The sequence below is a fragment of the Hemicordylus capensis genome, chromosome 3 (genome assembly GCF_027244095.1).
Source record: "Hemicordylus capensis ecotype Gifberg chromosome 3, rHemCap1.1.pri, whole genome shotgun sequence".
In the NCBI taxonomy this organism is placed as follows: domain Eukaryota; kingdom Metazoa; phylum Chordata; class Lepidosauria; order Squamata; family Cordylidae; genus Hemicordylus; species Hemicordylus capensis.
The window spans coordinates 298762090-298786758 of NC_069659.1; the positions used below are offsets into that span (position 1 = coordinate 298762090).

The 24669-nt window shown below is 44.2% G+C and overlaps 1 protein-coding gene across 7 annotated transcripts in view; it reads right to left on the reverse strand.

Annotated features, from left to right (window-relative positions):
• The window catches only part of FARP2 (FERM, ARH/RhoGEF and pleckstrin domain protein 2), a 138496-nt gene that overhangs the window by 8204 nt on the left and 105623 nt on the right, over positions 1-24669 (reverse strand). For 6 of the 7 annotated variants that reach the window (XM_053304704.1, XM_053304706.1, XM_053304707.1 and 3 more), the window contains 10 exons: positions 21641-21730; positions 17154-17287; positions 12486-12567; positions 10847-11084; positions 8010-8140; positions 5646-5714; positions 4791-4880; positions 3692-3774; positions 2984-3102; positions 2121-2284 (listed from right to left, as the gene is read on the reverse strand). In XM_053304704.1, the coding sequence (XP_053160679.1) occupies positions 2121-2284; positions 2984-3102; positions 3692-3774; positions 4791-4880; positions 5646-5714; positions 8010-8140; positions 10847-11084; positions 12486-12567; positions 17154-17287; positions 21641-21730 (1200 nt within the window). The remainder of the gene's footprint in view (positions 1-2120; positions 2285-2983; positions 3103-3691; positions 3775-4790; positions 4881-5645; positions 5715-8009; positions 8141-10846; positions 11085-12485; positions 12568-17153; positions 17288-21640; positions 21731-24669) is intronic. The other variant, XM_053304708.1, reaches the window with a different exon arrangement.

Consider the following 24669-nt stretch of genomic DNA (forward strand, 5'->3'; position numbering starts at 1 on the left):
TCCACACACATGTTTTGACTTACAAGAGTCTGATTGTCAAGGTAAGGCACAAGAATGGAAGCACAGAGACGTATAGCTTCTATAGCACCTTGTTGTGTCCTCCATGCCTTACAGTTATTTATCTCAACCAAGGCTAAGGATCAAGTCTAGGAGCCAAGTCAGGATGCACTAAGGCACTGTGCCCTTTGAGCTTCTGAAATGAGGAAGGAGAGCACTCTAATGAAGGGTAAGGCAGTGCTGCAAAAGCCGAATGGAGGGTAACAATCCGGAGGAGCAGCATCACAACTGAACCTCCATGTTTAAACCAACCAGTGAATTCCTTTCACACGGTGTGCTGCAATTAATCAGCCTGGCACAGAGGGCTGTGGAGTATATTCTGTGTTCCATAAGAGCTATAGAGATCTGAACTGGACGGTGGTGAGGAGACTACATTGATGTTTAAGTCTTTCTGAGTGAACACAGCCAGCCAAAAATTATTTTGCTCCATTTTTACCTATTGTACAAACCAAACAATTGGCCCTAATTTTCAGGGTAAATACAGTGATGCGTGGAAGTATTTTTAATCCACAAAGAAGGTCCTTTTAGTGTGGGGGCCGCATCCATGAACCCAACTTTGTGCACATCGATGCTTTTCGTTTGACCTTTGGTGTTCGTAGACACACCTAAACAGACATGTCCCCTGCTAACTGAGCAAAGAGGCACCTTTTTAAAGCGGTGATTCTCTTGAGCAGGCAGAGAGCAACTAGCCTTATCCACCCCCAGCACAGTATCCCTCCAGTGACTGTTGCTGGTGCCTTTCTTATGTTCCTTTTTAAGATTGTGAGCCCTTTGGGGCCAGGGAGCCATTTTATTTAATTATTTATATTTATGTAAACTGGGAACTTTTGTTGAAAAGCGGTATTTAAATATTCGTCATATTCTTATTTCTTCCCCACACTTGGTAGGGACTTGTACAGAACTCCCTCAAGGAGGAAATTGCTGCTGGAAAGACAGGTTTTCTAACTCTTGCAGGGAACCTCAACTAGCAGGGCCAGATTACAATGTTCCCTCTACTCCAGATGAGAACATATCAAGATTATCTCGAAGTACAACTACCCAAGAGCACAGATTACTACCACTAAACAGCCCTGTTCTGGGTCAGCATGAGAGCGCAGGCCAAAATGCAAGGGTTTGATAGTCCAAGTGCAAACCAGAGGATGGAATTTACAGAACTAAGACCTAGCGGGGAAACTTGGGATCTCCGGCAAGAGACACATCTTGGCTGAAAGGGCAGAGCCACCATTGGACCAATGGTTTCAAAGAACTGTGCCTCTCGGCCCCGACACCCCCCCCCGCGTCTGACATCAGACACGCGGGTGCTGGTTTAGCTCCCAAGCGAGTGCTGCGCGCCCCCCCCCATTCGAGAGTTAAATGGGCGCTGCATTCGTGGCGCGGCCAGGAGCAGCTCTTCCCTGCCTTTAAGGCCAGCCTAAGTAGCTCCTGAAGGGGCCGTGCGGCCTCTTCAGGAGTTAAATGGCCGGCACTGCAAACACTCCTGCAGGTCCCTTCGGGAGCTAAATGAAGGCAGCCAGGAGTGGCTCTTCCCGGGGAAGAGCTGCCCCTGGCTGTGCTGCAAACGTAGCACCAGCCTCCATTTAGCTCCCGAAGGGGCCGTGTGGCCCCTTCAGGAGCTAGACTCCATCTACTGCTGAACGGAGCCTTGCGGCTCCGTTCGGGAGCCAGACCACGCCCCTGTGCCTGACGTCAGACGCGGGGGCGTGGCTAGCCCCACATTGGATGTCAAATGTGAGGGGCAGGGCCGCCGCTGCAGCCACACATGGGCCACCAGCGGTCACACCCTGCCACTGCTTGGCTGCTTCCCTTTTTAAACCTCCCTTCTTCAAAACACGCCCTTGTTGAGAGCCTAATGGGAGCATGCAGAGGCGTGCACACATACACACGGAGACATGAGCAAACATCCTGTAGTCACTCATTCACTCTCACATGGTCACCAAAATTAATAGAGGCAATGGAGTGGGGAAGGTTAAATCACCCACATATAACACACAGTACAGAGGAAGCAGCAACCAAGACAGACAGAATGGCAAGTGAAAGTGGTTATGTGCTCTGCTGCTGGATACCTCGACGGCCACACTGTGATCAGTCATGGAGACACTGGTGTTGCGGTACCAGCAGACATGCATGGTAGTGTTGGCACGGTGGTGGCTCTGCCTGTCCAGGGAGCTACGAGAAGAATGTATGTCCTCTTCGGACTCCTGTTCTAGAGAAACCTCATCAGAGGATCCTGAAGGAGAAGGGAGCAGATTTTTAACATACGGTGGTACATGGACAGTGATAGTGGCAAGGATCCATCAGGTATCTTGAGGCTTTCTTCTCTCAACAGAAAAGGGTCAGCATGCATGTATGGGTTACTGTGCTTCTGGTATCCATGACTTTCACAATCCAGAACTTATTGGAGGATATGGCACTTCACAGTCTCTACTCACACACAAAAGCCCACACTGTGAAAATATATGAAATGTTGGCTTGGAAGCATCCAAGAGAGCCCAATTTGTAATCAGGGAGGAGGCATCTAGGGCATTTAGGCATCTAAGTAACTGCAGTTGGAAGAATACCATAGGGTGCTTCGGTAGCGATGAGAAAGAAACCCCACAGATAAGAGGAGCCAGTCAGGAAAATGCAGGATTTACAAATCTATTTTGCCTTGACTGGAAATCAAACCGTGGTTTAAAGGGATGGATGCTTTCCAATGTAATGGGTGGAAAAGGAAGATTACACCCTGCAAAATGCATTATTATTGCTTTAACAGGAGGAGGTTTTTATTTGCCAAGCCTAAAGAATCTAGAACATCAGGATGGGTAAATCTACTCTAGTGAAAAGATTGGTTGGCTACACAATCTATACCTATTTCTGTCAAAAGGAAATACACAGAGTGCACAACTACTCAAGAGTCACAAATCACAAGTGACATAATGTTACTCACTGTTAGAACGATTGCAGAGGGAGTTTTCCAGAAACATGTCTGATTTCTCAGTGGATTTTTTGGCCATTTCAATCGCCATGTTTAGGTCTTCCATCCACTTCCCCATTTCCAGACGCGTGCTGAAAAATACAGACAGCATGATGGCCAAGCATAATGATTGCAGGGCTCAGCTACAGTGTGTGGTTTATAGGTCAAGAGAAGTATTGCTTGATCAATAATTAAAACAATTCCATTTCCCCCCAATACATCCCCACTGGAATAACAAGATCTGCAGTCAGAGTTCCCATGTTGGCAACAGCAGAAGCTTTTCTCAGCAATTTTTTAATTTATACATTCAATCCTGAGAAGCCACAGAAAATTTTAGGATTTCTTTCCACACTCTATGAAACCTGAAGTCCCAGGAGAATGGAAGGAAGCAACATACTAGTACACACTGACGTATCTGTCTTTGGTGGTTTTGGCTTGGAGCATCACTCGAGACAGAGTGTAGGGAAAAGGAGGAAGAAAGATTTGCCTCACTCTAGTACTGTGCAATGAGTTGGAGAACAGTTTCCCACTCTCCCTAGCTTAACCTGGAGCAGATGGGTAAGGGACCTCATTCTGACTCTCTCTCTCTCCTCCCATCTCCATCGCAACCTCCAGGGTCAACAAGAGGCTTACTTTTACCACCCCGCCTTGTGATTAACTGAGCACTGAAAAATTGCTTACCTTGCAGCCACTACTATGGTTTTCTGAGCGGAGTAGATTGTGAAGCAGTGAGGGACTGCCCATTCATTTTCACTCTCCTCCACCTGCAATGAGAGAACCTCGCCTCATCACTCAGTGAGGACTGGCGCACACAACTATACGGTGAAAGAGAAATGGTTTGACAACTAAAGTGAATCTGCAAGAATCTGCACATCAGCTATTTTAGCAGCACTGGCGATGTCACATCTAGTTTGGTTTCTAGTGGGAAAGCGATGAGCTAAAGTTACATTGCCACTTACTGTGCTTACCTGTAGTTGGTAAGCACAGTACCCAATGCTTTCACTAGATTATTACTTACCGGAGGATCCAGGACTATCAGCTGAAAACCAAACACAGACAAAAAAAACACAAGAGTTCCATTAAGGAGTGAGCGGGAATGCTTAGCAATGTCTTGGTGTGGAAGCAGCACCTAGCATTAGAGATGCACAAGCCTGTCTGGCGCTTCCTTTTCCAAGTGCCAAACAGGCTCGAATGCCGGCATTCAAGCCAGCTCGATGGGCAGGGAGGGGCACCTTTATGATGCAGGTAAGGAGCTCCCCCCCCCCAGCAGCGCTCATTTTAGAAACAGCCGCACAGGGCTCCAGTGCTGCTTCACAACACAATGCTGACCACACAAATGGCCATGCGCATGCCCACCCCCCGCATGGGGCTGCAGGAAGCAGCTGCAGCATCACACGGCTGTTTTTAAAATGAGCACTGATGGGGAGAAAGGGGCGGGGCGGGGGCGAGCAAGTAAGAAGCTCCATAACTGCATCTTAAGAAGGTGCCCCGCCACGCCCGGGAGTGCACTAACAGCTCATGCACATCCCTAGTCAGCACATCCAGTAAATCCCAGAAAGAGCAACATAACCAAAGGAGAGTTCAATCTTGTTTTGTCAACTGGTCTGATGTCAGACCCCTGACAGTGCTTGTTCTTCTGACTACCCCTGAATCTAACATTCACACACACTATGCCAGGAGGAAAGCTTCAGACTTGAAGATCAGTATCAAGAAGCACCATGACAGGCAATAGTCTGCCTTACTATTTTAATGATTGGCTGCTGCATACAGAACCACTTACCAGCATCCCATGGAGAGGAAGATGCCCATGGATTTTGAACTGATTGGTACCCGTGACTCCCTTGCTTGTGTACAGCAACATGTCTGAAAACTGAAGCAGGGGAAAGGTGGCACAGAAACATTTAGGAGGAGGAGTGTCAATCACACACTTTAGCTACCTCTCTCTTTTGACTGTTTCCACCCATAGTTTTTCTAACATGGCTCTGTATTAACACACCTTTCAAAAATTGACTTCATCCCCACTATGTAACACCAGCATTTTGCAGACTATTCTGTAATTTCTCATTGTGAGAGTGCTCTTTAGTTTGCAAAGTTATCTTCCATGAGTATTTCATTCACACCTGAACATGAGGAGCCCTTCTAAACCGGGGCGGGGGGGGGAGTTTAAGCCTTCCTGTGTGCAAAGATGACCAAACAGAATGCTCAGCTGGTGGTAGCCAATTTTGTTAAGGCCTTCAAGACAGCTTCCGGGAAGTCCTTTAAAATATGGGTCCTAAATGGTACCAAAAAATAAACGACACACAGGTGTTTGTCCTGTAGCACACAGAAAAGTAGTTACCTACATGGCAACCAAGAAAGGATGGAAATTGTCTCAGTTTCTTGGGCCCATCAAAAGCAACACCATCTAGGCTTAGAGGAGGCCATGCTTGTGGTCCATCCAAGCAACTGCCTACATCTCATAAAAGCATCCCCATTGCACTCAAAGCTTATCTATATTTTGTCTATAAAACCCAACAGAAAGGCTCATATTAAAGATCTTGTCCTTCTTGGCAAACTGAAAGAGACACTCCTACAGGAAACTGGTCTATGGTAATTCTACCTTCACACTGCATTGTAAGTCAGTCTGATCACTCACCAGAAAAAACATCCTTTGCTGTAACCCCTTTTTGGTGAGCTTGTATAAGCAGCCTTCCCGGATAAATTCCTGTGGCAAAGTGATATAAGAAGTGTTACCTTTTAGCGTGAACTGGTTTTGATGGATCTTGGTCTTCTATGAATACAGCAACCTCTGCTTATTTCTACCTCTACCACCAATCAGAAAGAAACACCATGAAAAAGTGGCCTGATGCAAATAGTCCATTTGGTCACAAGTTAGAAAAGACAGCTACACCCGAAGAGCCAAACCAAGAACTGCTGGGATTTAGCCAGCTAGCTAAATGTTCTTCATCACGCTGAATGATCAGGCTCACCACAAATTACATGAATTCTCTTCTATTATTAAAAGGGGGGTGGGGGAGATACATGTGAGCAATAAGCATGTTATATTTAACTATATCTCCCAAGATCTGTTAAAAATCAGAGTTATGGGGAGGGACACAGCTCAGTACCAGTGCTACAGCACATAGCTTTGCATGCAGAAAGTTCCAGGTTCAAAGCCTTGGCATCGACTGCAAAAACGATAAATTACTGAATTTAATTGGTTTCTGTGCACAGTCTGTTTCAATTGATATACAGGTTGAGTCTCCCTTATCTGGACTGCTTGGGACCAGAAGTGTTCCGGATTTTTCTGGATTTTGGAATATTTACATAATGAGGCACCAACAGAGCAGGCGCCAAACTGAGCAGAGAGTGGAGAAGGGGGGGCTTTCCCTTTTCCCTCTAGCGCCAAAGCAAAAACATCAAACACATTTAAAAGCTTCACAATAAAAACAGAGCCGCAACTAGAGAGAATTACAGACAAAACCCCTGTCACTAACAGCCTTCTGAAATAAGTAAGTTTTGACTACATGCTTAAAAGCCATTTTGAGCCATTTTGGTAGGGCAGTATATAAATCAAATAAATAAAAATAAAATAAATAAATAAATACATACATACATACATAAAAGCAGCAAAATTGGGAATCTGCGAGCGAGTGAGGTGTTTTGTTTTGTTTTTTGTTACGGCGTGGTGTCAGGATTTTGGAGCATTCTGGATTTCGGATGTCTGGATAAGGGATACTCAACCTGTACTTCATTCTATCATTATTTTTGAGATGTAAGTTCTTTATTGTTATACTGTTATATAGATGATTTATATTTCCTGCTGTTATATCGTGAGCCACCTAATGGCGCAGTGGGGAAAGCAACCTGCCTAGAGAGGAGGAGGCTGTTGGTTCAAATCCCTGTTGGTGTGTTTCCCACAATATTCCCTATGTCAGGCAGCAGTGAAATAGGAAGGTGCTGTAAGGCATCATCTCATACTGCATGGGAGAAAGGCAATGGTAAACCACACCTACCAAGAAAACCACATGGCTCTGTGGTCGCCAGGAGTCGACGCCTACTCGACGGCACTATCAACCAACAATTGTTATATCATATTTGGCATTATGTGATCACCATATTTCATCTGGTCAAAGACCATAATAAAGGATTTACTTGTTTGTTTTCTACAAAAATGATCAGGTAGCAGGTGATGGGAAAGACCTCTGCCTGAGTCCTGGAAAAGGCACTGCCAGTCAGGGTAGACAATACTGGGCTAGATGGACCAACAGTATGACTCAGTACAAGACACCTTCATAAGGACAACGGCGAATCTGAAGATGTTCCAATTTGCTACACCCACTTATTGAAAATCTTTCACAGTCTCAGGCCAGCCAAGCCATAGAGACTAAGCTGGGGGCCTGCCAATAGGAGTTTATAGGAACCACATAGCACAAGTACTTAAAGTACGTGTGTATTCTTCCCTCCACCCCACCCACATCCCAGTCATGGCAGCTTTAGGGTTTGTCCAGACAATGGCTTCCAACGCTCTTTGGTGCTGTAGCACACAACTGGAAACATGGGAACTGTGCTTGGAAGAGGCAGGTACTGTGCCCCATAGGACACCACCATGTTGGATACTGACTGCATAGCAATGTCCTGTGCTTGTCCTTGTCCCTCTTTGGGTCAACATGGACTGAAACACTAAAGGAAAAACAATGTTCCTGATCCCCCAAATGAAAAGCCATCTGGACAAATCCTTGGAGAAGCTGTTACCAACCTTGTCTTTTTGCCAACCTGTGCGTTGAAACAATCTCAGTAAGTACATGTTATGTGTACGTTCAAGCTGGTTAGGTCCACACACGTTTCATTGCTGAGAAGAGTTTCTGGCAAGAACAGCTTTGCCTTTGCTAGCCTTAAGTAAAGCAACAGAACTTCTATAGCTATCATCCAAGAGTATGCTGTAAGCACCTAATAGGCATGCTCAGAACATGGTCTAAAACATACTGGGACTTAAAGCTACACCAAAAGAGCTGCTTACTCTGCCAGCTGCTACAAGGTTATCGATGCCAAGCAGGTCATGCTGTAACTCTGTTAGCTTCTGGAAATTCTCCAACCGGATCAGGCTGTTTTGAAGCTGTGATGTCATCTCTGTGATCTCCTTCAGTGCATCTAGAGAAGTAAATCACAAAAAACAAACACAGCAAGATCAATAGATCAGATTTTTTAAAGCTACAGATTAAAAAAAAACCCTGTTCATTTACCATCAGTTAAGACATTGCTGAATAGTTAAAAGGGATCAGATAGTACCTCTGCATTCAAATCACACACAACTACAAAGCAAATAAAGTTTAGCAGAGAAACATCATTCAATTTTGAGAGGTTGCATGGTGTTTTTTTTAAATTACTCAGCAATTACAAGGTTTAAGAGAGCTGTCTCTGAAAATAGATTATAACTTCATCATTATTTAAGCATATTTGAGACATTATAGAGCAAATAGTTTCTCTGCAACATTGAATGCACACACTATCATGAGCGTTAAGACAGCCTTTCAATTTGGCACTTGCCTGGTCATCAGCACTGAGTAACAATTGCCCCCTGGTGACTAAGAGCCCCAAGAATCACACTAATAATGCTATTGCTGCTATCACAGGCTATGTGAATGGCCTCTGTGGCACTGTTGATCAGGGAGGAGAGCTGGTTTTGTGGTACCAGCATGAGTTGTCCCCTTTGCTAAGCAGGGTTTGCCCTGGTTTACATTTGAATAGGAGACTACATGTGTGAGAGCACTGTAAGATATTCCCCTTAAGGGATGGGGCTGCTCTGGGAAGAGCATCTGCCTGCTTGCCTGCGGAAGGTTTCAAGTTCCGTCCCTGACATCTCCAGATAGGCCTGAGAGAGACTCCTGACTGCAACCTTGGAGAAGCTGCTGCCAGTCTGGGTAGACAATACTGAGCTAGATGGACCAATGGTCTGACTTGTAGAAGGCAGCTTCCTAGGTTCCTAAAACAGAGCAGCACTACATCACCTGTGTCTATGGCTCATTCTTCTTTTGAGCCTTAAAGACAGCTGTAGGAATAGAAAGGGAAAGAGAAAAGCCATATATGCAGTTGCCCAGAACTGCCCAGCAGATAGCACTATGGAGGCCATGTGCATCCTGCTACCTTGGCCCCTTCATTCTAGACTTCAAGGGCCGGGATAGAGAAGAAACAAATGCAGCCATGCTTAAAGCCTCTGTTGCAATGCCTTATTGGCAGCACAGCTGGCGCTTCAGCTCTCTTTCTTGAGATGTGGCAGGTAATGGGAACAGGCCCACAGGCCAGGAACTGATTGTGGCAAAAGCGTGAAAATCCAAGGTTGGGGCACCCACACACAGGAGGGAGTGGCAATTATTGCCCTTATTGGTTCAGGGGGTAGGCAAATTTTGCCCCTCTCAGTATTCATTGTGAGGGCTGGTGTAACAGCACGACACGTTGATCTGCAGAGAAGGAAGAATATTGTTACTGGAGCTACAAGAATGTCAAAAGAAACTGATTGCCAGGAAATCTAGGACCAACAAACGGAAGTGCTTTTTCACACAAGGCAGAATCAACTTGTGGAATTTTCTGCCACAAGATGTGGTGACAGCCAACAACCTGAGTGGCTTTAAGAGGGGTCTGGAGGAGGAGAGGACTTCATGGAGAGAGAGGTCTATCATCGGCTACTAGTCAGAGGGCTATAGGCCACCTCCAGCCTCCAAGGCAGGGTGCCTCTGAGTACCAGTTGTAGGGGAGTAACAGCAGGAGAGAGGGCATGCCCTCAACTCCTGCTTGTAGGCTTCTAGCAGCATCTGGTGGGCCACTGTGCAAAACAGGATGCTGGTCTAGATGGCCCTTGGGTCTGACCCAGCAGGGCTGTTCTTATGTTCTTATGAGGTTGCTTCAAGATTCAAATACAGAAGCTGGAGTCCAAAATCTGCACATTTAGTTCAGCAAACCGGTCTGCTGAAGCCTTGTGCTTCTCTAAATAGCACTCCTCACACCACATGGCAAACCACTTCTGAAGCAGAGTTTCAAAAGTAGCATGGGATGTGCCTGGAGGTTTGCTCTCCAAAAGGAGAAAAACACACACCCTATAAACAAACCTACTGGGTATACCAGGCCCTCAGGCATGCCTGACTACTTCAGTCCTGGCCTGTTTGCTTCAATCTTCTGTTGGCTTGAGCCCACAGCTCTTGATATAATGTTCTGTTAAGAATCTTTTTAGAAAATTATTGCTGTTAAATAATATTGAATATGCATTGTACTGGGAGACCAAATTAAAACTCAACACAGTTCATGAACAAAATACTCAGAGTAATTTCAAACTGATTCTGTAGAAACATCCACCAGCTAAATATTTTCTTACTGGCTTGGCGGTTGCTTATTTGGCCCTGATTTTCCTAAAAACCTGACATGAACAAAAACATGTTCTTCTGCATTCAGAACAGAATAATCTATAACACAACACTTTTCAAGAGATTCTATTTCACTAGTCAAACTTAGAACAAACTTCCAGCAAAAGCAGTGCATTTAAAAAAATCTATTTTTCTCTAAAGGAGACATGAGGAAACTTACGCTTAACTATGAGAAAAGACAACACCATTTTGGAAATCTGGAAATGACTGGTAAGTGGGCAAGCTAGCCTGAACAAACACGGCCATGCTGTTTTCATGTATTCTAGATACCTTAGTAATGCACACAGCACTACTCAAACCTTCCCCATTGAGAGCATAAGGAGCTGTTTACTCACTGAACCAAAGAATGAGGGAAGATTAAGTCAGATGAACTATTTCTGTAACTAAACGGAGAACACAGAAAATAGTGGTTTTGCAGCTATTTGTGCAACCCATCACTCACTCCTGCAATCGGTGTAGTCCCGGTGGTCTGCCGTGTAGTGTTTGCAAATTCTCCCCAGGATCAGCTTGTAGTGCATTAACCTCTGGATGGGTTTGAGAAGAAATGTGTTGAGTGGCAAATAGCAAACCTTCTGGAGTTCAAACTCCTTATAAACCATTTCTAGTTTCTTAATGCGCTTGGTTGCTTTCTCTAGTTCCATTAGGATTTCATCATGTTTCTGCAGGTAGCTGGTAAGTTCCTGTGGGAATACAGAAGACATGCCCATGAGTAGAGGCAACAGAACACTTCACACACGTTATTGTTCCTATCAATGAAATGAAACAGTTGATTCACCCATTACGTTAAACGTGTGTACAGTCTGAACAGTGGAAGGCACGAACAGATTTGTTCACACATTATGTTCAACATATATATATATACAGTAATACACTTCCTATCAGTACCCTGCATTTGAGGGAGTCTGTATTCAGATTCACTTCTAAAATGAACGCATGTACACAAACATATGTACATGTGCACAGACACCAAGGGGGGGATTAACGCATAGGCAAGATAGTCACTGGCCTATGGCTGGAGCGGTAAATCATTTTTGCCTACAGGCAGCAAAAAGCTTAATCTGCCCCTGCACGCATATACAACATAATGTCTGAACAGGGTTTCACTCAAGATTATCTGTAATGCTGAACCAATTTATGCGGTAGAGGGGAGATTCCTGCTCTTAAAAACAACAACAAAGAACTGGAGTTAATCAACCTGCAATCCTGTGTGTATGTTATAATGAAAGTTCAAAATTTGGCAATTGTCAGCATTCACATATAAATGTTAATCCCAGGCAAAAAGCTGTATCTGAAAAGTCAGAGATACACTGGTGAACAATGATATAAGCGTCAACTTTTGCTTATGTCTAAAAATTGACAAAATATTGATTTGTGGGGCACCACAACACTCATCTGGGATTGTTAGCAGTGTTCGTGACTGTTAACAATCACCTAGTCTTTGACAATCATTCTAACATATACTTATTTTCTTTAAGGGTTAGGGAAACAGAAACAGACACTCCATGAGTAGATGGAATAAGTTCTTCTGTACAGTCAACCCTCATCAATTGTGGGTTTCCCAATTGCAGATTTGAGTATCCACGACTAGGAAATTGTCACCACCCTTGCCAACCGCAACCCGAGTATCCGTGGTTTGGCGACTTTTTTTTTTTTTTAAGGGTGCTTTTGGGGGGACATTTCTTCTACTTTTTTTCTTTATTTTTAGGTACTTTCCCAATCATGATTCCCCTAACCCTGTTTCCCATTCCTTTCAATGCCTTGGCAATTGCAAATTTGCCAAACATGAGGGTTTCCAGGAATGGAACCCTCGCGGTTGGCAAGGGACAATTGTACATACCAGCCTTATCAACTGGAAGCATTCTGCAACTATTAGAAACTCATACATGAACTTCTTAGAGTAGAAGGTGTCAACTATTTGTGGCCTATACAGGCAATACCCCTTTTTTGCCATTAAATCAGTATAACAAATAAGGAAATGGAAATGGTGCAAGTAAAGTTATAGACCACTACTAATAAGAAACAAACTCAGAAACACACAAGTTGTTGGGAGTTTATCTCTATATTGCTTTATCTTTCCATACCTTTAATGCATGCATATTTCTAAGCATGACATCACCAATTCGTTGATGATCTCCTTTCATGGGAGCATTAGAACGTCCCTCCCTACAGTCAAGAGAGTGTGAGAAGTTAGAATTATGTTATTTTCTTTGTTACATTAAAAGCTTTCCCCCCCAGTAGCAGCAGATAAACTAAGAGCAGCTTCCCAGAAACCAAAACATACCAAATAGATGAGCAAAAAACCAGGAAGTATGGTTAGTCTGGTTCAAAAATGGCTAGAAAGAGAATGCTAGTGCTCTTATCCTCTTTCATAGAGGCACTGGTTTCAGGACCAAATCAACCATGCTTTCCGTTTTGTAGCACAACTGAAACCTCAAGGTGCAAAATATAAAATGACCACAAAAAAGGAGAAAAGTATTAACACCATACAGTATATCCACGAAGCTTATGGGTACTTTCAGACTGTTGCAAAGAAACTTGTATCAGTGACCTACTCCTCCTCTTTTTAAAAAACTTACTTTCCTGACCATCCAGCACTAATGCACGTCATCTATAAAGCAGTTATCTACAGAATCAAGCTTAAGGGGAGGAAGATGATATATACTAGAAATCTGTTAAGACTTTACAAACAAGAATATCTGATTAATTAATGGGAGTGGGCATCTTTTCATTATTTTTTTAAAATGTGAATTTTCTCATTTAATGTAAAGACAGAGCAAAATGTAAGCCATGGTTTTGTTGACGAAATGCATATTTACAGTTATGTCAGTTATTTTCTTTGAACCTATTTTTACCCAAGGAAAAACATCTTGCTTTGGATTCATAATCCTCCTTTTCTATGTAAAAACTTCTCTGACAAATAAGCTCTTACATATGTCCTGGAATAACTGTGTATTCACTGAATGTTTAGCATCCTTTATCATGAAGCTGGGCCCCAGGTCAGCTCCATGCAGGAGATTCTGGGACTGATTTCATGCCACAAGCATTTAGCAAACATGGTGCAAATATAAGCTTGCAGGAGAGAGGAGAGACAACATCTGCTCCTAGGTAGACCACAGGGTGAGAGACTGGGTGCCTGCCTGTTTGCTTCTCCTGCTGCCCCAATGTCTGTTATCTGACCCCCAGGACTGGCTGCTGTGCTGAGGTGAGGCCTTGCAGGATTGGGGCCTGGGGAGGAGGGTGACTTGGCAGTTTCCTGGATTCCATCTGCCTAGAGCTGCCTGCTCAGGAATATATAGGGTTCTGCCAGTGGCAGCGGGTCCGCCACCGGCGGGGTTGCCACCAAAGGAGGTCGCCCCTTTGGGGGAGCTACTTCGGGGGACGGAGAGGGCCAGGTCTCCTGGCCAAAGTATTTGTATGTTGGGGGGGCATTTAATAGTGGAGCTTCTGTTTTAATTAGTCCTGGGTGAGATACTCTTAGAATGTGTCTGGGTTTACCTGGAGATGGGGAGACAGGGGGCGTGTCCACTGACTGTGGAGTGGCCATTCCGGTGATGGTGGGGAACAGAAGAAGTAACATTGGCAGGTCAGTGGGCTGTTACAGGGGAAGGAGACTTGGAAATCTAATAGCTGTTTCCCCTTCTGGCTGTCCTGCCAGCTCTTTGACCTTGGGGAGCAGTGCCGACCACCCTTGGAACCTCACCTTGCTCCTTTGTAATGCCAGGTTGGTCCAGAATAAATCAGAAACCATCCATGATTTGATTCTGGATGAAGGTGCTGACCTGGTATGTAATACAGAGAACTGGCTGGGGGCCCAGTGTGGTTCCAGCTTCTTCCTCCAAGCTACTCTGTTGAGGAGTGGGTGAGGGACCGTGGGTGGGGAGGTGGAGTAGCTGTTGTCTATAAGAATAACCTTTCCCTTACCAAGATCCCTGTTAGAGTGTCGTACCATATTGGATGTGTGTACTTAAGTCTGGGGACCAGGGATAGACTGGGACTTCTGTTGGTGTACCAATCGTCCCACTACTTAACAGAGTCCCTAACTAAGCTGACTGACTTGATCTCAGACTTGGTGTTCGAGTCCCCCAGGCTTGTGGTGTTGGGGGACTTCAATGTTCACTTTGGGACCAATTTGTCCGGGGCGGCTCAGAAGTTCATAGTGGCCATGATGACTATGGGCCTATCCCAAGTGGCCTCGGGGCCGACACACATTGCTGGTCACACGCTCGATTTGGTCTTTCACTCTGATCAGGGTGGTGTTCCGTGGGTGGGGAAGCCTGTGACTTCCCCATTGTCATAGACAGACCACCAATCTGGTTAAGGTTGGACTCACAATCACTCCTCACCTTCGCAGGGGCGAGGGACCTATTAGGATGGTCCGCCCGAGAAAGTTATTGGATCCAATAGGATTTCAAGAAGCCTTGGAGGGATTTAGTGTCGGCTCTGCCACTGATCCTGTTGATGCCCTGGTGGAGAGTTGGAACAGCAAACTCACTGGGGCAGTAGATATGATTGCTCCTAAGCATCCTCTCTGACCTGCTTCTGGCCCCTTGGTATACGGAAGAAGTACAGGGGCTGAAGCAACAAGGTAGATGACTGGAGTGCAAGTGGAAATAGACTCAGCTTGAATCTGACAGATTGCAACATAGAGCTCATTTGAAGACCTATGCTCAGGCAATATGTGTGGCAAAGAAGCGATTCTTTTCTCCCCGTATTGCATCCACAAGTTCATGTCCGGCGGAGTTGTTCAGGGTTGTGAGTGGGCTGGTATGTGCCCCTTCTCACTTGAATCAGAATCTGGAACCATTGATTGCCCACTGTGATGTGTTTAATGAATTATTTGTGGAAAAAATCTCTCGTATTCGGGCCGACTTAGACTCTGTTTTCACAATTACTTCAGTGTCTGATGTGGAGGTGTCCAGCAACTCCTCTTTTGTGATTAGGTTGGATCAGTTCCAGTTTGTGACTCCTGAGGATGTGGACAAGCTGATTGGAATGGTGCGGCCTACCACCTGTTCTCTTGACCCTTGCCCGACATGGCTTATATTATCTGGCAGGAGGGTTGTTGTAGAAGGCCCGGTAGAGATTATAAATGCGTCTCTGAGGGAACGTAGGATGCCTCCTTGTCTTAAGGAGACAATTATTAGACCACTTGGATCCCTCAGACTTGAACAACTACAGGCCTGTCTCCAACCTTCCGTGGCTGGGCAAGGTAATTGAGAGGGTGGTGGCCTCCCAGCTCCAGACAATCTTGGAGGAAACTGATTATCTTGACCCATTTCAAACTGGCTTTCAGGTTGGCTATGGGATAGAGACTGCCTTGGTCAGCATGATGGATGATCTCCAATTGGGAATGGACAGAGGAAGTGTAACTCTGTTGGTCCTTCTGGACCTCTTGGCGGCTTTCGATACTATCGACCATAGTATCCTTCTGGAATGTCTGAGGATGTTGGGGGTGGGAGGCACTGCTTTGCGGTGGTTCCGCTCCTACCTCTCGGGCAGGTTCCAGATGGCGTCCCTTGGAGTCCCTTCTTCAAAATCTGAACTCTTGTATGGTATGCCTCAGGGCTCCATATTGTCTCCAATGTTGTTTAACATCTACATGAAACCGCTGAGAGAGATCATCAGGAGATTTGGTGTAGGGTGCTATCAGTATGCTGATGACACACAAATCTATTTCTCCATATCAGCATCATCGGGAGAGGGCATAACCTCCCTAAATGCCTGCCTGGAGTTGGTGATGGGCTGGATGAGGGAGAACAAACTGAGACTGAATCCAGATAAGACGGAGGTACTCATTATACAGGGTCGGAACGCGAGATACGATTTTGATCTGCCTGTTCTGGATGGGGTCACACTTCCCCGGAAGGAACAGGTACACAGTCTATGAGTGCTTCTGGATCTGAGCCTCTCCCTGGTCTCCCAGGTTGAGGCGGTGGCCAGAAGTGCCTTCTATCAGCTTCGGCCAATATGCCAGCTGCGTCCATTTCTTGAGGTGAACAACCTCAAAACAGTGGTACAGCTGCTGGTAACCTCCAGATTGAATTACTGCAATGCGCTCTATGTGGGGCTGCCCTTGTATGTAGTCTGGAAACTACAGTTGGTCCAGAATGCGGCAGCCAGGTTGGTCTCTGGGTCATCTCAGAGAGACCATATAACTCCTGTATTGAAGGAGCTACACTGGCTGCCGATACATTTCTGGGCAAAATACAAGGTTCTGGTTATAACCTATAAAGCCCTAAACAGCTTAGGCCCTGAGTATTTAAGAGAACGTCTTCTTCATCATGAACCCCACCACCCACTGAGATCCGCTGGAGAGGTCCATCTGCAGTTGCCACCGGCTCGTCTGATGGCCACTCAGGGACAGGCCTTCTCCGCTGCTGCCGAGGCTTTGGAATGCGCTCCCTAGTGAAATAAGAGCCTCCCCATCTCTGACAGCTTTTAAAAAGTCTTTAAAGACGCATCTGTTCACCCAGGCTTTTAATTAATATTGTTTTAATGGTTTTAAAATATTGTTTAAAAAATTTTTAAGTGTTGTAATGTTTTAAACTTTTCATTTTTGTTTTAACAAATGTTTTATTTTGTTATAAACTACCCAGAGACATAAGTTTTGGGCGGTATAAAAATATGTTAATAAATAAAAAATAAATATAAGTAAATATGTCCAATATTTTTTAAAAAACTAGTTTCATCCGGTATCAAAGAATTCCCAGAATCAACTATTTGCCTGCACAGTGTTGTTTAATGCTTACCAGAGTGCTAGCCGCTGTTCAAGCTCTTTCAGGAAACCTCTGTGAAACTCATAAATTGGGTCTATGTTAGAGAAGAGCAAGGTCATGAGACCTTCAGGCATGGCATTCTCCTTGACAACTGCACTGCGGAACCACTACAGAGGAAGAATACAGAAGACATTGGTTTCCTTTTCTCAACATCAACAATGTGAGTAGTGTCAAAAGAATCTAGCAATACCTTACAAGGATCTTTCAAAAATATGAGGTCAGTCATTGGGCACCAGGCATATTCTCTAAAAGAGATGCAGTGACCTTTCTGCAAATTCACCAGCCAGGATATTCTAAATGTATAGCCATTTACCAAAGGGGACGCAACACATAATCTCCAACTCTCAAAACATATGGGTTTCAGGGGTTCTCTCAATTGTAGGTCTTTGGACTCTTTAAAATGGCCTCAGTTTGGGGGCAAACAGAAGTGGGAAGTTTTAAGCCACCTTCAATCCCCATCTTTTTCAGCCATCTATCTAAGGCTCCCTGCTGAATGCTCATGTCAAGAGTGTAAGGGCCATTCTCAAGTTTTCCTGCCCTCCTCCTCATCAGCCTCCTTTTTAAAAGTTCTGACAATCACCGCAGACCTTGCAAGAGGGCAAGCCGCCACCTCATACAAGCTCCTCCTCTTGTGTGAGCCCCCACTGCTCACCAAGACCCCAGCAACCCTGCTTCCTCATCTCCTCTCTGGACCCATCCCACAGCACTAGCCCTGTCTGTTGCTGTGGTCATCTTGGTCACCCATTCCCCAACCACATCTCCCCAACCATGTGGACAAAGCTGGCTACAGAGTAGTGGACCCCCCACAAAACATTTATGTGTGACAGGGAACAGAGGCAAACGTTTGGTCATTCTCTTACTATGGAAGTGTTGCTGAGAGAAATAAAGGACCAAGCCAGACATTATATGGAAGGGTCATGGACAGGAGTTACACACACACACACACACACACACACACACACACACACACACACACATTAAACGCAGCCACGAGGGACCTACAATTCAGGTCAGAAATGTGGCACTAGGGAGGTAAGGATTTAACCCTTCTCACCATGCTCCCTTCCCAGTTTAAACTCTCAGTCGCGCCCCCCCCCCCATTTGCCCTGCAGGGGAAGATACTAGTTAAAAGTCCACTTCCCAGCACCACCGCCCAAATGTGAATCCCCTCCCTGCAGCTGCTTTTGAATCAAGAGCGGGGGGATGCAGATGTTCCTATTCACAGATCTCCTGTACCATGCCTAGTTTGGTCCTTAAGGATAGACAACATTTTGGATGATCACCAGATCAACTAGGATTTCCAGAAATGTTTACTCACGGGATCAAGGGCAGGCAAGGTGGCTCATGAGATAGTTCTTGTGACCACCAGTGCTGAACAAAGAATCATTGTTCAATATTTTGGTTATATTTACAACCAAGAAAAGGAAGTACATGTACTTTTTCAGCACATAATCTTTCTGCCACAGGATGTGGTGATGGTCACTAGCTTGGATGGCTTTAAAAGGGGCTTAGAGAAATTCATGGAAGACAGGTCTATCAATAGCTACTAGTCAGATTAGTCTCCGGGTCATCTCAAAGAGACCATATTACGCCTATATTACAGGAGTTGCACTGGCTGCCAATAAGTTTCCAGGCAAAATACAAAGTGCTGGTTATAACCTATAGCTTAGGCCCACAGTACTTAAGAGAGCATCTTCTTCAGCATGATCCCCATCGTCCACTACGTTCATCAGGGGAGGCTCATCTGTGGCTACCTTCATGTCATCTGGTGGCCAACCAGGGATGGGCCTTCTCTGTTGTCGCCCCGATACTTTGGAACGCACTTCCCATGGGAATAAGAGTCTCCCCATCTCTAGTGGCTTTTAAAAAGTGTCTAAAGACTCGTCTTTTTACCAAGGCCTTTTAGCTTTTTAACTTTGTAACTTTTTAAATTTTGTATTGTTTATTTATTTGTTTTAAACTGTTTTTAGTATTTAATTGATTTTAATGTTTTGTTTTTGTTTGTTGTGAACTGCCCTGAGACCTTGGGTTGGGGCGGTATTAAAAATGCGCTAAATAAATAAATAAATAAATAAATAAATAAATAAATAAAGTCTGGTGGTTATAGGCCACCTCCAGCCTCCAAATCTGCAGGGGAGCAACAGCAAGAGAGAGGGCATGCCCTAATCTCTTGCCTGTGGGCTTCTCAGAGGCATCTGGTGGGCCACTGTGTGAAACACAATGCTGGACTAGATAGGCCTTGGGCCTGATCCAGCAGGGCTGTGCTTATGTTTTAATAATGAGAATCATGCTGGAAGATCTCACCCATGATACCCTAGCATAATTTAAACCAGTCTTTCCTAATGCAATAAAAGGGCATGAATTAAATGCCGCTGCGGTTCTTGTGACACAATAATGTACAAACTTGGAACAATGAGACTAATTCAGGATTCGTGTGAGATAGTAAGTGAACCCATAGTGTCCTTACCACCATTAATGGGCTAATCACAATCAGGTGCCTAACTAATAGGTTAACAAGTAAACCACCCAGCAGAGCTGCAGAGGAAAGCTGCATAACTGAGTTTGGGTATACTGATTTATATATAAGATGCCGGGGTTAGGTCTGCACCATGAGAGTCAGCGGGAACTCATCATGCTGCAATAAAAATAAATTCAAGAGCACCTCTGAAAAAAGAGTGGTTGATGCTCATCTGTCTGAAAAGGTTACAAGGCCATTTCTAAGCATTTGCAGCTCCATCCATTCTCTGCAGAACAGACAGATAGTCTACAAATAGAAGAAGTTGAAGAGTACAGTGACTCTACCCAGGAGCAGTCATCCTGCCAAGATCACCCAAGAGCAATCCAGAAAATCATCCACGAAGTCACCAAGAACCCCAGACTAACATCTAAAGATCCGCAGGCCTCTCTCACTGGAGCTGATGTGAGTGCTCATGGGTCAACCATCAGGAAAAAACAGAATGTGAATGGTGTCCATGGGAGGATAGCTAGGAAGAAACCACTGCTTCTAAAAATAACAGTGCTGCATGGCTCAGGCTCGCCAAGGGGCATCTAGCTGACCCACAAAGCTTCTGGAATAATGAATTAAAAATTGAACTTTTTGGACATAATCACAAACGTTTGGTTTGGTACAAACGAAACACTGCCGTCCAAAGTAAGAACCTCATCCTGACTGTCAAGCATGGTGATGGAGGCATCATCGTTGGGGGCTGCTTTGCTGCATCGGGACCTCTATGGCTTGCCATCATTAATGGAACCACTAATTCAGCTGCATATCAGAACATTCTAGAGCAGGGATTCTCAACATTGGGTCTCCAGATGTTATTGGACTTCAACTCCCATAATCCCCAGGCCCAGTGGCCTTTGGCTGGGGATTATGGGAGCTGAAGTCCAATAACATCTGGGGACCCAACACTGAGAATCCCTGTTCTAGAGGACAATGTCAGGCTGTCTGTCTGAGAGCTGAAGCTGAGCCATAAGTCAGTCATGCAGCAAGACAACAACCCCAAACATTCAAGTAAGTCTACCACAAAATGGCTGAAGAAGAAGAGATTTCATGTTTTGGAGTGGCCAAATCGAAGTCCCAACCTAAACCCTATGGAAATGTTGTATGTTCATGCAAGGAAGTCCTCAAATATCACAGAGCTGAAACAGTTTTGCATGGATGAATGGACCAAGATTCCTCCAAGCCTACATGAGAGGCTGATCACTAGTGGCGGGAAACAGTTAGTTCATTCATTCATTTGATTTCTATACTGCCCTTCCAAAAATGGCTCAGGGCGGTTTACACACAGAAATAATAAATAAGATGGATCACTGTTCCCAAAGGGCTCACAATCTAAAAATCACCATCTAGTTGCAGTTATTGCTGCTCAAGGAAGTGCCACCAGTTACTGAGTAAAGCGTTCACATACTTTCTCACACAAAGATGTATGTTGTTGAATCTTTCTGTTAGGTGAATATTCAAAATATATCCTTTTTGCCCAAGTTACTTATTCAACGGTGTTGCCTTTCTCTCTTATCAGGATTTAACTTAGGATCTAATCATGTTTTGAATAAGAATTGTGCTAATATACAGACCACCCTAGGGAGTTCACAAATTTTTTTCCTTGAACTGTAGAGGAACAGAGCAATGGTCAGAAAGGGACATGAAACCTTCATTCATACTAACAGCAACAAAACCTGCTTCTTTCATGATTCTATCTGATCTTTGATCAAAATAAATACTGATTAATCTTTTTTGAGTTAACACAATTTAGAGGGAGAACACCATAAAGTAGAACACAAATGGTAATAGAACATTGGATGCTATGCCAACTGAATCTACACAGTCCCACCCCTTGCACGAGTATTAGCACCAGAAAATATAAGATAAGTTGATTCTGACACAGCCTTCCTCATACAATAATTAAAACGCCTCCCTTGGGAAAGAGAAGGGATCATAATATGTTTCAATGACTTACGACAGTTAGGACTTCTAGGTCCTTTAAATACGTTCGTTCAGTAGTAAGAATTTCTTTTGCAATGAAATACGCTTTGTCTGCTGGATATCTCTGAAAGAAACAAGCAAATACCAAATAAATGTAACAGAAAAGATTTCTCATTAACATTAACTTGCTTAAGCTATAATAAAGCTGTTTTAAATGTCCAGATGCAGCAATGCGTATTCTCTGAGAAATTAAATCCTGAACCTCAGCTGTGAACATGAATTTCAATAAGCCATAATGTGGCCCTGATTCAGAGCTAGCGGCTTGTAACATGGTGTTATCTGGGACCAAGATACAAAGTAATAGCTGCCATTAGTGGTCCTAACTGGGAGATGGGAAGGTGCGCTCCCTCCCATATCCCAAGACTGATGGGGAATATGCATCTTAAACACACACACAAACTATAAGTTTCAAAAAAACAAAACAAAAAACCCTCTCCTTCCCACCCTCTCACTCTTGCTGCTCAAAGGTTGAAATATCCAGGTTAGTAATACCCATAACAGTTCATTTTAGACAATATAAACCTTTTATTTTTGCATATCTCAGTTCACAGCTTTAAGTTCCAGTGAAGCAATCACTGGCCACTAGTCTCATGCAGTGGTCTATATGCTGCCCTCCTTGTTGAGTTAGGATTTGCTGTGTTGCTTGTCCATTATTAGCAGACAAGTAGATTTTTTGAATACAGTCCGATTCTGTTGGTGCTTCTGCACATTTCCATTTGTGTACTATGGCTAGTAGGCCTGTGCAAAGACACACCTTTGAAACTGAATCATCTGCACATTGCCCTTGGCTCTGCAGGGAGGCAGATGCTCCCAGTGCCTACCTCCTTGCAGAGCAGTCCTTTACAAAGCACCAGGAAGGGCCTCCCCCATAGAGCTCTATGGGATGGCAAGAATTCCATTTCCTGGTGCTTGCTATGCACCTTATATGACGTGACTGCAGCTTCAAATCCCCTTAATACTGCCCAGGACTGCTCTGCGCAGAGGTAAGCACTGGAAGCAGTCACCTCACCATGTGCCCAGGGCTATATGCAGATGATCTGGCTTATTATTATTATTTATTTCTTGTTTACACAGTCAGACAGGTGTTATTGACTGGTTTGTTTTATCCAGACATCGAGTCCTTCCCAAGGACCTGGGATGCCAGAATTTTATCATCAATACTGTTGGTTATTATAGATATCGTCGCAGAATATAGGCTGTTCCCAGTAAAGCTGCTTTTTGTAACTGGCTGATGGTGATTTCTGTGGCCCCTATGGTGTTGAGGTGCTCTTCAAGGTCTTTTGGGACTGCACCCAGGGCGCCACTGGGATTATTTTGGTCTTTTTCTGCCACAGCCTTTCAATTTCAATTTGTAGATCTTTGTATTTGGTGATTTTTTCTATTTCTTTTTCTTCTATTCTGCTATCCCCTGGTATTGCTATGTCGATTATTTTGACTTGTTTTTCTTTCTTCTCGACTACAGTTATATCTGGTGTATTGTGTGGCAGATGTTTGTCTGTTTGTAGTCGGAAGTCCCATAATATTTTTACATCTTCATTTTCTTCAACTTTTTCAATTTTATGGTCCCACCAATTCTTGGCTACAGGTAGCTTGTATTTTTTCCAGATGTTCCAGTGTATCATCCCTGCTACCTTGTCATGCCTTTGTTTGTAGTCAGTCTGTGCGATCTTTTTTCAACAGCTGATCAGGTGGTCCACTGTTTCATCTGCTTCTTTACAAAGGCGGGACTTGCTGTTTGTTGTGGATTTTTCGACTTTTGCTCTTATTGCATTTGTTCTTAGTGCCTGTTCTTGTGCAGCCAGTATTAAACCCTCTGATTCTTTCTTCAAGTTGCCATTCTTAAGCCATTGCCAGGTCTTGGTGATGTCTGATTTTCCACTTATATTGTGCAAATATTGACCATGCAGGGGCTTAATTCTCCATTTTTCTGCTCGGTTCTTGACTTGTTCTTTCTTGTAGGCCTGCTTTCTTTCATTGGTGTTGAATAGTTTCTCGTTATTGACCATTTTAAGTGCATCTTCTTCACTGTCCTTGATATATTCTTCAAGGCCTCTTTTCTCCTCCTCTACTGTTTGATGGACTTGCAGCATTCCTCTTCCACCTGAGCTGCCAGGGAGGTAGAGCCTATCTACATCACTGCGGGGGTGCAGAGCATGATTGATGGTCATGATTTTCCTGGTCTTACGATCTAGCGTCTCTAGCTCTGCCTGGGTCCAGTCTATTATTCCTGCAGTGTATCTGATAACAGGTATAGCCCAGGTGTTTATGGCTTGTATGGTGTTCCCGCCATTGAGTTTGGACTTGAGGATTTTTCTAACTCTCCTGATGTATTCACTTCCAATTTTTCTTTTAACTTCAGTGTGTGCGATGTTATCAGCCTGGAGAATGCCCAAGTATTTGTAATGTTCTTTCTCTTCCAGGTTCTTGATCTTGCTTCCATTGGGTCATTCTATTCCTTCTGTTTTTGTTATTTTTCCTCTCTTCATTATTAATGCAGCACACTTGCCTAGTCCAAACTCCATTGCTATATCGCTACTGAATATACGGGCAGTGTTTAGCAGTGATTCAATTTCTGACTGGGACTTTCCATACAACTTCAGATCGTCCATGTACAGCAGATGGTTGATTTGACTTGATGTTTTAGATGTTTGGTATCCGAGGCCTGTTTTGTTTAGTATTTGTGAAAGTGGGGTCATGGCGATTACAAACAATAGAGGGGATAGTGAGTCCCCTTGGAAAATGCCTCTTCTAATGCTAACCTGTCCAAGTGCCTCGCCATTGATTGTTAACTGTGTACTCCACATGCTCACTGCTTTTTAAATAAATATCTGAATGTTTTGGCTGACACCAGTTGTTTCTAAACATTTTAGTATCCATGTGTGAGGCAATGAATCGAAGGCTTTCCTATAGTCAAATCCATGCAACACTTAGATTTGTTTTTCTTCTCTTGCAGTTTTCTAAAATCATTTTGTCAATCAGCAGCTGGTCTTTTGTGCCTCTGGT